At 41.5% G+C, this 13,062-nt stretch overlaps 1 protein-coding gene across 8 annotated transcripts in view; it reads left to right on the top strand.

Moving 5' to 3' along the window:
- The window catches only part of NEDD4L (NEDD4 like E3 ubiquitin protein ligase), a 356,456-nt gene that overhangs the window by 187,395 nt on the left and 155,999 nt on the right, over positions 1 to 13,062 (top strand). For 4 of the 8 annotated variants that reach the window (XM_058170485.1, XM_058170487.1, XM_058170484.1 and 1 more), the window contains one exon: positions 7,916 to 7,969. In XM_058170485.1, the coding sequence (XP_058026468.1) occupies positions 7,916 to 7,969 (54 nt within the window). Of the gene's footprint in view, positions 1 to 7,915; positions 7,970 to 8,071; positions 12,041 to 13,062 lie in introns of those variants that run through there. The other 4 variants (XM_058170483.1, XM_058170480.1, XM_058170479.1 and 1 more) reach the window with 3 other exon arrangements.

The following is a 13,062-nucleotide window of genomic DNA, read 5'->3' as shown; positions in this document are numbered from 1 at the left end:
AGAAAAAGACTAGAAAAAAGGCAACTACATTTGGTTAAAAAGAATCAGATCCTATGTGCAAGTTGGTATTTAGGTTGATGAACCAGCTTTTAAGATGTTGAAAGCTGCTAGATTAGTGTTTCTTTTTTATTTACAGAGAAGGGAGCTGAAATTGCATGTGCGCATGAGAAAAAGACCCAGACTTTAACCAGATCTAAAGTTCCAAATCTTTCTTTAGATCTTCCAGATTTGTTGTCTCTCTCCTTTGAACCACTTTCGGGTTAATCGTAGCCTGATCTCTCAAGAATGTATGCAAGCAAGATTAATTACATTATTAGAGATTGTTCAGAAGGGATACCTAATCTTAGGTGATGGACAGAAATACTTTGAAGAGTTGTACCTTACAAAGATGCAAGGGTTTTGGCAACCCAACTTGCTACACGTGTCCCTTTGATGATAGTAGATGGTGGTAGTTATAGGAAGCTCTGGTTGTAATCTTTGGGATATTAAATATTTGGGGTATTAAAGAGGACTTGCTAGCCTTTATTCAGTGGCAAGGGTAGTTGAATTGTTACTGGGCCATGGTGTGTTTGCTGGAGAGCTGGCTTAAGTGTGGCAAGCCAACAAGCCATCACATGCTTTCAAGGTATTGGATAACCGAGACTCCTCTTGCTGATCCCTGATAGTTTCAAATAAGAATGAGAATTTCCAATCCCAGTCATACTGATCTAATCTTAGTTTCCTTGGCTAGAGGTAAACATTCTGAATAGGACACTGTTTACCCTCCCATGTCTGCACCCTCCTGCTCATCTCTTTGTAGTTGTATTTGTGGCAGTGCAGCCTGTCCACTTAAGAACGAAAGCATACAAAGGAAACAAGGATGCAGTGTCCTGCAAGATACACATTAAATGGGAGAGCTTTTCATATAAGGGGGTAATAACATAGGAAGTTGCTTCATTGCAAGTCAGCCCACTCTAGCATTATTTGCGCTTTCTCTCTAAGGATGATGCTTTTTTTCAGGTTTTATGTACCGTATATACTCGAGTATAAGCCGAGTTTTTCAGCACGTTTTTTGTGCTGAAAAACGTCCCCTCGGCTTATACTCGAGTATATACGGCTTATACTCGAGGTTTTTTTTTTCTTCTTTTTTTCACATTATACCGGATGGCGCAAACTTGGCGGGCTTTTGCATTAGCGCGGGGAAGCCCTGCCGGTGCAGTGAGAGGGCGGGGCGGGGGAGCCGCCAGCCTTCTCGGCTGAGGGAGGGAGGGTTTCCCCGACCGGTAGCTGCCTCATTTCCCACCCTCGGCTTATACTCGAGTCCCCAGTTTACCCCAGTTTTTTGGAGTAAAATTGGGGACCTCGGCTTATACTCGGATCGGCTTATATTCGAGTATATACGGTATTTCCCCCTCCTTGCTTTGGATGTGAATATTTGGGATAGAATCTCAGATGTATGTAGTCTTACTATAACTACCACTAAGCATGTTCCCTTATTATTAGAACGCCTTTTGGGTTCTCATTTCACTTAAACAAAACCAGTGGGGGATAGAAAATATTAATTTATAACAGGAGTGTCAGACTCACGGTGTTATGGTAACATCACATGACGTATCACAACTTTCCCCCCCTTCGCTATACCAGGTATGGGCGTGTCCAGCGCGTGACGCATCTGGCTGCGGGCCGCAAGTTTGATGACCCTGGTTTATAACATTTATAACATATAGTGCTTTGGTAATTTTTTAAAATTTATCCACAGTAGTGTCTGCTAATTTTACACTATAGTTCCTATGTTATCCGCAGCTTTTGGAGTAGCCAGCTTGATTTCCTAATCTACCAGATTATTCTTAATTAATAGATTACGAAAAGAAAGAGAGAGTACTGGACTATAAATAGCTCAAAGCATCTAGGTCATGCCCAAATGTGACACAAAAACATAATTGTTTGCGACATACATGATCCAGATTCTTGGTATGTGTTAGTGAAGACATATTATAGCCCCTAGTCATGTTCCGTATTCTTACGATTCCAGGATTATCAACTCTCATTCTTCGTATTACTTCTTCTGTATCCTCCAAATTACATGCTTAGCTTTCCATAAGTGAGGCTTCCTTATATCCACACACATTCCAACTCTTTGTCTCCAACAAATGTCTTCTTCGGTTACTCGGAGTTGATTTATGCTGTAGAAAGTCTTCCTTATCTAGAAATTATATTGTTTCAAGCTTAGTGAACTCAAGTCCCGTAACATGGAAAAGTATATTGTTTCACTTCTCTCTTAAATTTTATTTAAAAAGAGAGAGTGAAAGGGGAAGAAAAAAAACCTCAAGCAGAAAAAGGGCAAGGTAAAATTTCAGCAATTTAAAATTAATCTTTAGGAGCAGCTGTCTGCTAACAGACTGAGGCATTGTAAGCTGTTGAATTGCTACTGTCTTTTTCAAACAGCGTCTATCCAATTGGCTTGCTTTATGCTCAGTGTTTTAGAAATAATATTTTGGCACTGTCTCAGTAGCATTATAAATGGTCTTCAATCAGATTTCTATAGCAGTGTTAACAGAAGTAAAGTTTGATTTCTGTAGATATCTGAACCTACAGAATCTTTCACTGAATCTTTCTAATACTAAGGAATGGCCAGGAAAAAAAAGGGGGGGGGGTTAAGGACAGAGTTGAGAGTGGATCAAATTTGTTTTGATTAGTAATGCACAATCCCAGGAATTGTTTTGGCACTGAGTGTCTGGTCCTAGCTTTTTCCATTCCAGTCATAACAAAGTTTAATACATGGGAATCTTTCTAACAGAACTTGTGTCTAGTCAGTTTGCACTTTTATGTTAATAAAGCTTGCAGTGCTGAACTCCCAGACTTCAGAGTAAACCTAGTTAATTGCAGTGGGGTTTACTTTCAAGTAAGCATTCATAGGATTCAGTTCTGAGATGGCCATCTTATATATGTTATATAAGTTAAATAAGTCCCATTAGGGCATAGTACAGGGGTGTCAAACTCAAGGCCCGGGGGCCCGGATCTGGCCCCCACAGGGTGCTTAGATCTGGCCCACAGGGTTGCCCTGGAAACAGCAAAGGACTGGCCCGCGGTGCTTCTGCCAGGAAAAACGGAGCTCGGGAGGGCCTCAGGCTATACCGGGTGTGGGCCAAACTCCGTTTTCCTGGCATAGGATTGCAGGAGGCCGTTGCAGCTGAAAATGGAGTTCGGGAGCCCATTTTCATTGGCAGAGCACTTGGACCACCACAGGCGCCCCCGACACTAGTGACTTTGAGCTAGCCACGCCACCCTGTCCACGCCCATCCTGCTTCCCCCAAGGTCAAACACAACCCTGATGTGGCCCTTAATGAAATCGTGTTTGACATCCCTGGCATAGTAGGGCTTGTTTCCAAGTAAGCCCATATTGTTAATACAGTTGGTTAAGCCAAAATGTTTATCCAATTTATTCAGTATTCGCCTGAAAATATTTTGATGAAATTCATAAAATGGTAAGGCAACAAAGTAAAACAGTAAAGCTGTCCCAGATCTGTGGGTCAGTGTGTGTGTGTGTGTGTGTGTGTGTGTGTGTGTGTGTGTGTGAAATATTACTAGTTTTGAAGGACATGTTCACTCCTGGAAACCAAGAATGAAGAGTAACAGTAACAGAGTTGGAAGGGACCTTGCAGGTCATCTAGTCCAACCCTCCTGCTCACGTAAGAGACCTATACAAGGGATTCGAACCGCCGACCTTTCTGGTCGACAAGCTTATCATCTTAGCTACTGAGCCACTTAGGGAGTGACATAACTGACAGCTGTTAGATGTAATCACATCTATTCAGTAAAATAGATTCTAATCTATTGCAAATTATAGCATTGTATTTCACGAGCAATAAAATATCAGACAGAGCCCTGAAGCTAATTCAGTTTTTGCCTGAATTTAAAAACCAAGAAGATATGGCAATTTATAATTAGTGTTAAGTGTGGAAGCTTCCCCTAAACTCAGATGGATTAGGACTATCACAGTGAGAGGAATTACAAGTAGACCTCATTTAACAACTGTCTTGTTAGTGACCATTTGCAGTTTTAGCAATAACTTTATGACCAATCCTTGGCATTTATAAACTTCCCAGGTCTGTAAACAAAGGAAAGTTGCAGTAATATTATCAGCACAATTGCTGTTTATTTAGTAATCCCTTTGTTAATGACCGAGCTGGAGATCCCAATTGTAGTTACTAAATGAGGACTATCTATATAGTCAAGAGCAGAGATTCTACTTTGCCTATGGGAGATCCCAGATTGAACCCCTGGCAACTTCAAAGTGCTATCATTCCTGTTTCCTGTTGAAAGATGCTACGGATCAAACTTGTAATCCGTTGCTTGCAGAGGTACTGCATTTTTTGCCAAGTAACAGAAACCTGGAACATAAAATTGAGGGATGATGAAAAATATCAGATGTCATGAGTACATCAGAAATGTGACAGTTCGTGTGGCATTCTAACAAAATGATTATTATCTATAGGGGCTTGCCTGATCATCAGATTGAGTATGCTCAATCACACTACCCATTTACTAAAAGATAATACCAAGTGTGAAGACTGTTATGTGTTGGCCAGATAAATGATGATAATAAGACCTGCAAATAGAAGAAGAATGATTGTGGCAAAAAAAAGACAGCAAAGATAGTACCAATTGTGATAGGCGCCTTGGGTGCAATCCCAAAATATCTGGAGCACCACTTGAACATCATCGGCATTGACAAAATCATAAGTCAGTTACAAAGGATTAGGGTTATCTTTTAACAGCATCAAACAACACCAGCCTAAATCATTCCTTTGGAAAAGGAATAAAAATGCTAAATCTAGTCAAAACAGCTGGCTCATTGTTTAACCAACAGCAATATAATTTCATTCAGATGTATTTTTCTACTATTTACATTTTTATAAGAGCATCTAAGGACTTGTGTGGTAGCATCTAGCTTGCAATTAAGGCTGTAATCCTAATGTTTCTTGGAGCTGCTCAAAGCAGAGAAGAAGTAGAGAATGCTAAACTTGGACGCTTATTGGTCATTAAAAGGAGACATGTAGAGAAGGAGTTTATCCATGTGCAACCAAGGAGTGGAATCAAAGAGCTCTTGAAATGGTGGAGGGGCTAAAATTATTGTTTTTTTAAAAAAATCATAATTGATCGTACAAAAATTAATGAATCAGGCTTAAACCTAGAATAAATTTAAATAAACTACTTTTTTAAAAATAGATATGAAGATAGGCAGCCAGCAGGGATGTAGCACATAAGTGGCCATTCTGAATGTCATTATCTGACCACTGGACAGATATTGGGTTTGTATGCTTGGTGCTAGCAGGTGCTACTACTCAGAGAATGATTTCAGTGCCTTCAGATCAAGGAACAAATAAGTTGGAGAGAGAATTAGGTGGGTGGGACTCACAAGGATGTGAGCCGTGGTGGCGCAGTGGTTAGAGTGCAGCACTGCAGGCTACTTCTGCTGACTACTGGTTGCCTGCAATTTGGCAGTTCAAATCTCACCAGGCTCAAGGTTGACTCAGCCTTCCATCCTTCCGAGGTGGGTAAAATGAGGACCCAAATTGTTGGGGGGCAATTTGCTGACTCTGTAAACCGCTTAAAGAGGGTTGTAAAGCATTGTAAAGCAGTATATAATAAGTGCTATTGCTATTGCTATGTGGTAGCAAAGCCCCACTCAAAAAGGGATCACCTCTTGGCTATTACAGAGAATGAGAATCCTGGGCAATGAGGACATCAGACTGAGAAAGAAGGAAATTCTGGTTCTGGAAGCCAAATTCTGGTAGCTTAGCATATTGCCAAATCTGTCAAGCTTCTTCAAATAAGCCAGCGTCATTGGTCCTTTGAATGAAGAAGGAATAATATGCTAGAAAGGGAAATTACAAAGAAGCTGAACACATTTTTTCCCCTCTTTATCTGCACTGAAGAAAAATTGGAGCCATTCCCTAAATTTGAGTTCCTGCTCTCAAGAAGGGAATCAGAGGAATTGAAGCATGAAGTGGTGACAAGAGAAGAAGTGCTATGTCTTATTGACAAAGTGAGCAATTGGCACACCACAATAGTTACTTGCAAGGTTACTAAGGAAATTAAAGCTGAAATTGTAGACCTCCGAACTGAAACACGAAGTCTGTCTCTACCCTTGTCCTCTATAATTGAAAACTAGATGTTGGTCAATGGAACCCCAAATTTTAAGTTCTCAGGAGGAGATCCAGAAAATTGTAAGCCTGTCAGCTTAATATCTGCTCCAAGGAAGATAGCAGAAGCTACTATTAAAGATAAAAAATATCGAACTTTTATAGACACAAACCTAATCCAAGAATACCCAACAAGAGTTCACTAGGGAAACTCCTGTCTAAATAACCTACAAAAGTATTTTTGAGGTTGATAATAAATAAGTATATAAGGACAAGCCAGCAGATGTCATCTACTTAGATTTAAAAAAAAACACCACCTTTGATTAAGTCCCTCATCAAAGACTTCACAGTAAACTTAACTGCTATGAAATAACACAGGTCCTCTTGTTGGTAAGCAACTGGTTGAAGAGTAGAAAACCAAGAGTAGGAGGCAACAGACATTTCTCACAATGATGTAACTAATGGGGCCCCTCCGGGGTTCTGTCCTAGGACCAGTGCCTTTTAACATATGTAGAAATGATCTGAGATCAGGTGTAACTAGTGGAATTGTCAAATTTGATGACGATATTAAATTGTTCAGGATGGTAAAAACAACAAAGGGCTATGAACAGCTCCAAAGGGATCAATGGACATTAAAGGAATAGTGATTTTCTACCTTGTCTGGCCTTACCTCTTGCTAGCAGGAGGGGAGTGGCTAATGTTGTGACCCAGGCCCAAGTAGATAGTATTAAATGCAATCAGTTCAAAAACACAGACTTTATTAGAACAGCTGAGAATTAACTTATTCTCAGCATAGCCCAAACTAAATCAAAACAAATTCTTCATAACACAAGTCTTCAGTCTTATCACCAACCTTGGTCTAATTAGGCAAACTGCCAAAGGCTTTTCTTGGCAAAAGTTCAAAAGCAGAAGACGCCGACAAGAAATAAATGCAGCAAGACAAGGAGTAATTCTATCAATGTTGTTTTCCGGCAAAGAGCCCAAACACCGTTGCTTGTCTTTTAAGCCTTATGGGAGGGGCCAATCATCTCTTGGCCCTACTCCCGAGTCGTCCTCTTTGCTTTAGCTGCTCTTGCCTTCTGGCAGCTCTTCTCGTGTGTGTATTAGGAACAGGCTCCTCCTGTTCCTCTGCCTCACTACTGTAAGCCTCTGGAGGCTCTGGAATCTGCACATCACTCCCTGATGGACCTGGCCCTACCTCTGCCTCCGATGTAAAGTCCTCATCCAGGCCTTCCCTAGCCTCCAGGACTGGCTCATGTCCTTCCTCAGCCTCATCGCTATCCGACTTCGCTGCCAGCTCCGCAAGCTGCCGGTGGACCACAACAGCTATGACACTGAACTTGTCAATCAGAAAGGTTGGCAGTTCAGCAGTTTGAATCCCTAGTACAGGGCTCCTGCGTGAGCAGAGGGTTGGACTAGATGACCTCCAAGGTCCCTCCCAACTCTGTTACTGTTACTGGCCGCTGATATCTTTTGATAGGTTTTTTTTCAACTTCTCAATTTACTTAGTCTTGGGGTATCCTAGCTTCTCTCATTCTATCCAATCCCGATCAGATATGACCTTGTTCAGCTTTCTGTGATTGACCAAAGTCTGCTAAATATTGCCACTTGATGGTGCCTGGCTGGCTTAATAAGGAATATGACCTAAGGAAGGGGGGAAGGTCCAATTTGGAACTCTTGGAGAAAAATAAACCTCCATTTTTAAAACAAGTCTCAAGGGTGGATGGAGGGAGAAGAGCAAGAGCTAAATGAGTTTGGATTTATAGACTTCTCTGTTTGTTCCCTTATAGGTTAATCCATCTAATCATAGACTGCTGTTTGAAGTGTTTGATGAAAATAGATTGGTGAGTATTTTCCCCCACTATTATTATTGACTTTATACATTGTGCCATACGTCTCATTTTTCCTTCTCTCCACTGGGGAAAATATTTCTTAAAAGTGGGACGTGGAGAGATGTAATATGCATTAGAAGTAAGAGGCTAATAAATACAGTTCCTTTTCAGATTGACAAGAAGATAGCAAATAGCTATTAAGCCCTTCAGCGGCTTCAGAACCTTGGTCTTAATGGTGGTAACTCATTTTTGCTACTGGAAGAGAGATGTCCGATATAGTAGAGATCTAGAAAACAAGTTAATGCAATTAAGCAGTAAGATGCCTAGGTTTGGATCCAGGATATTGAAAAGTGTTTGATGAGAGACCAGGTTAACAAAGGGTCACCCAGTGGTGGGATTCAAGTAATTTAACAACCGGTTCTCTGCCCTAATGATTTCTTCCAACAACCAGTTTGCCAAACTGCTCAGAAAGTTAACAACTGGTTCTCCCGAAGTGGTGCGAACTGGCTGAATCCCACCACTGGGGTCACCTAACCTGAGCGGGCTGCCATTCACTTGGTTTCTATAATCACTGACTTTCAAGCTTCCGTATGAATCCATTCAGGTGAAGAGCTGCTGTTTTATCCCTCCTCCAGGAAGTAGCTAATAAATGTAGAGGTTTTTCTATGGTAGCTCTAGAGGTGGTATTCAGCCAGTTCAGATGAGTTCAGAAGGTATTTAAACTGTTCTTTGCTAGCTTGTATCAAAGGGTGGCTCAGGGGCTAAGACACTGAGCTTGTCGATCGAAAGGTCGGCAGTTCAGCGGTTCGAATCCCTAGTGCTGCCATGTAACAGGGTGAGCTCCCGTTACTTGTCCCAGCTTCTGCCAACCTAGCAGCTCGAAAGCACGTAGAAAATGTAAGTAGAAAAAGAGGGAACCACCTTTGGTGGGAAGGTAACAGTGTTCCGTGCGCCTTTGGTGTTGAGTCATGCCGGCCACATGACCACAAAGACATCTTCGGACGGCACTGGCTCTTCGGCTTTGAAACGGAGATAAGCACCGCCCCCTAGGGTCGGGAACGACTAGCACATGTGTGCGAGGGGAACCTTTACCTTTATCTATTCATCACAAATCACTAGTTACCAAAATAACCTTCTCTCTGGAGTCCCAAACTTGTATTTGTAAGTGCTTAAAATGGTTAAAATAACCACTGAAGCCTTTGGAGAAAAGTTAATAAAGGTAGTTATAGTATCACTAATCAGATAAGATGGAAATATGTCCTCAAATTGTGTTAAATATGCTGAAAAGGTTTCAGACTTTATTCAAAACAGTGGCAGATGGATGATCTGATCAATATTATTAGTCCTGCTTTTTCTTGCCTGTTTAACAAAACAGGGGGATTATGCTGACCTTTGGTATTTTAATTACTGAAAGTTTTTTGTCCCCTTTGGAGACTTTCTTCACGTGAAATAAATCATTAGAATACTTAAGTCTGAAATATTTAGGACATCATTCTCGGTGGATATTCCCATGATTTTTTTTTCTCTCTGTAGCTTTTGCTATGAGGTTCTCATTTATACAGAAATCCAAGTGTTTTTATTTTATCTCCGTAATAAACACTTTAGTTTCACTGACCCAGTTTTTAATTCGTGCTGCCCGCAGATTTTGAGACCGTAGGATGTCTGTTTCTGCCCACCCCTTTCTAAACAACCACTCACACACAGCAGAATCGAGTTTGGGCATTGTTTAATTTTGGGTTCCAGTCCATCTGTCTGTACTTCTGACGTTTCTTGGCTCCTAACAAAGCAGAGCTCTATTTCTTGCTGGCAATTCAACCTTTCTAATGCTGCTCACTTTCTCACTGGAAGGCTGCCATCGTTTAGCATGGAGTTTAACTCAAATTCTGTACAGTTCTTCATGCTTTACCCCTGCTCCAGCTTTTTATCGCCTGCCTTAAAACCTAGGAACAGGAAGATGGATGGGGTTGCCTCTTGAATTGTGCATGTAAGAATCTCTTTCCTTTTCTCTCCTGAAAAAAGTTTGAATGTGGTTGAGGAAGGTTATTGCCGTTTGTTTGCAGTGGCAACTTGATATCTGTGTTGGTTGTTAGGACAGAAAGAGAGGAGTATTTAAATTACTTTTTCAGCAGGAGGAAAAGAAAGTGTGTGAGATCCTACTCTTTATTTGTAGTAGTCAAAAGACATTGGGAAGCTTAAATATTCTCATTCTCTCTCTCTCTCTCTCTCTCTCTCTCTCTCTGTGTGTGTGTGTGTGTGTGTGTGTGTGTGTTTATCTCGCTCTCTCTTTGTGTGTGTGCACACCCGCATGCCTTCCTCCAATCACTTCAGCAATATCTGGTCAGCCTGAGAATTTTGATAGCATAACAAGGGCAATTCGACAAGGTGGGGAAGAGTGAGGGAGGGGAAGCCTCCTCTGTGTGAGTTAGTGTCTGTGGTTTCCCACCCACCTCCGCTCCTTTTCTTTCTCGTTTGCAGTAATTCAAAAGTGTCCTGCAAATATGATGCAGCTTAGATTTATAGCAGAGCTGGCTGAGTGTGCTTGCTGCCTTAGTCAGCTGTGAGAGATCTCCCGCTGGGACCGATCCTTTCTGATGGAAAAGGAGCAGCTGGGAAGGTGCTGTTTCAGGCTCTTGCTGGTATTAAAGAGAAGAGGGGGGGGGAGGAAATAGTCGCTTGTATTGGAGAGGGGAAAACAGGTCATGTGACGCCAGCCCTCCTACCCGATGTCACAGTGTGGAGGAGCACCGATTGGTCTTGCCCAACCACGCATGGAATGTCGCTTGCCACTTGGGCTATTTCTGCTATCTGTCGCTATCAGTGCAGCAGTGCTAACACTTTGGCAGATGGGACACTTTTTCTTGGAGTTTATGTCTTTAGTTCTTAACTGCTGGCAGTGGCTGGCCTTGTTGCCTTCCCTCTCCTCTGCTTTCTCCCGAGACTATGGCCCATCGGTTGCGGTTTCATTTTGGCTCGGGGCGAAGCAATACAGCTCCTGAACTGGAGATCCTAGACCACGACAGGGAAGATAATGACGACTGTTTCATGGCATTCCACACTTTGCCAAGAAGGAATGGGCCTCACCCTTTCTCCAGGCACAGCATCGATTGTGAAGATGGCAGCGGCCGTCTGCAGGAAGGCAGCTCCTTGAAAAGAAGCACATCCATGTTTATCCCGCAACTTCTGAACAGCATTGATGCGCGGCCCATGAGGAGCTCATCCATGCAGATCTCCCTTCAGCGCAATGCTGTGAATGGACACGCTAATGAATGTGGGTCTCCTCCAGAGGAATCATGTCATTTTTCTGGCCTAGGAGAGCGGTGTACCTCTCTTGACGGAAGCCATTCTTCTCCAAGTAGTTCACAGGTAACTCCAGAGGATTCTCCAACGAGAGAGCTTGAGAACCTGGGACATGAGGTCAACGGAGGGTCTTCTAACCACACAATATTTTGTACAATACCTTCTAACAACTGGAATACTAAGGGTGCAGCCAGCAGTCAAGAGGACAACGTAAACAAACCTGCGCTGGATTTAAATATTAGCGGGGTGAGGATTCAGCATCGGGCTTCAAGTGTAGATATGCCTCAAGTTACGCTGATGCCGTTTGGTCCAGAGGCCCAAAATAATCCTTCTTGTTCCGAACCCAGGCGCTGGTCTTTGCAACACCTGCCAGATGGGTCAGCCAACTCTGGGAAAAAGCTATTTGTTCTTCAGTTGCAGCAATCTCAGTCAAATAGTGCAGGAGCAGATTGTAATTTTGGCATTACCGGAACAAAAGGAGACAGGCTAGTCAGATACCCACGGATACGGCTCGGGAGGAGCACCTCATATCCAGTTCAGCCACAGGCCGAGCGAATTAGCCCCATGGAAGAAGATGCCCATTGTGGAAATGACCAGCGTGGCCCCGACATGGCCAGAAGCAATTCAGTCGAGCGGATTTCCCCAGGGCAAGGATGCACTTTTAAAATTTGTCCAGATCAAAACTCAAGACAGCAGCATTTCAGAATTCTTGTAACTCATGAGAAGAACCAACCATGTGGGCAAGAAAATTCAAATACAGCTGCTCCACTGGCAGCCAACTCATCAGTAAGTAGAAACACCAATATCCTGGCAACTTAAATCTTCACTTTGCTGGCTGGGGCAATCAATAAGTAAACAAATAAATCCAGGGTGCATTATGTAATTTTGCAACACAACTCTGCATTGCTAGAAAGAACTGTATACACCCAGAATAATCTCGCAGCATCTTCCTTTGCTAAGCTATGACTAAATCCAGAGAGGTGTTTTAATATTTGCTACTGACTCAGATGTTACTTAATTTAATGTTACATCATCTAAACACAACAGGGATTCTTTTTTTAACAAAACTGTAAACTGTAAGCTTTATCACTTTTTATAAATAGTGCCCCAAATGATAAATTATGATTTCAAAAAATGCTGTCATCTTTATAGCTTGAAATAATTGAAATCTGTTTAATATATGATGTATCCACACACAAATACATGCATAAACACTTCAACTATCAAAGAATCAAGGATGCAGTTTAAAATTAATGGCTTTTAGTTTTATAGCTATAACACTTTTAGTTATTTAAATAGGTGCACCATTGTTTGTTTAAATAGAAGTACTATTAATTAAGCTATTCCTGTACGTTGGGCGGTTAGATAGCTAGTTACAAATTTCTAGCAACTTGAAAAAGCTGCATGGAACCTCAGAATGTTTTGATTTGTTCCGTTCAGTTTGGTTTTACAACCATTAGATGTAACAATGAACAAGCACTTTGTGGTAATATTCAGCTTTGAAATATAATCGGTATTAGATTCGCAGCATACTGTACAATAGAAGCGTTGCCAGGTTTCTACATTATGCTACTGGCATTTTTGATTATTATTATTTTTTTGGCTCCAGGTGAAAACATTTTATTTTCCCAAGCATTTAAATAATCATTTTGATATTTTCAAAATTAACTGTTTTGCTCCTGCTTTAAAATTAGGATAACTTTATGCTGTACTCATTGCCACTATCGTTTCTTCTACCATATCTGTGCATGGATCTGTTATTTTCTAATATATACTTTTGTGTAGTCTTTTATGTAGTTTTTAAATTG

This window comes from Ahaetulla prasina, chromosome 2 (assembly GCF_028640845.1).
Source record: "Ahaetulla prasina isolate Xishuangbanna chromosome 2, ASM2864084v1, whole genome shotgun sequence".
NCBI lineage: Eukaryota > Metazoa > Chordata > Lepidosauria > Squamata > Colubridae > Ahaetulla > Ahaetulla prasina.
Note: the sequence above shows the minus strand (reverse complement) of the source record. Positions and strands in the feature narration are given on the sequence as shown.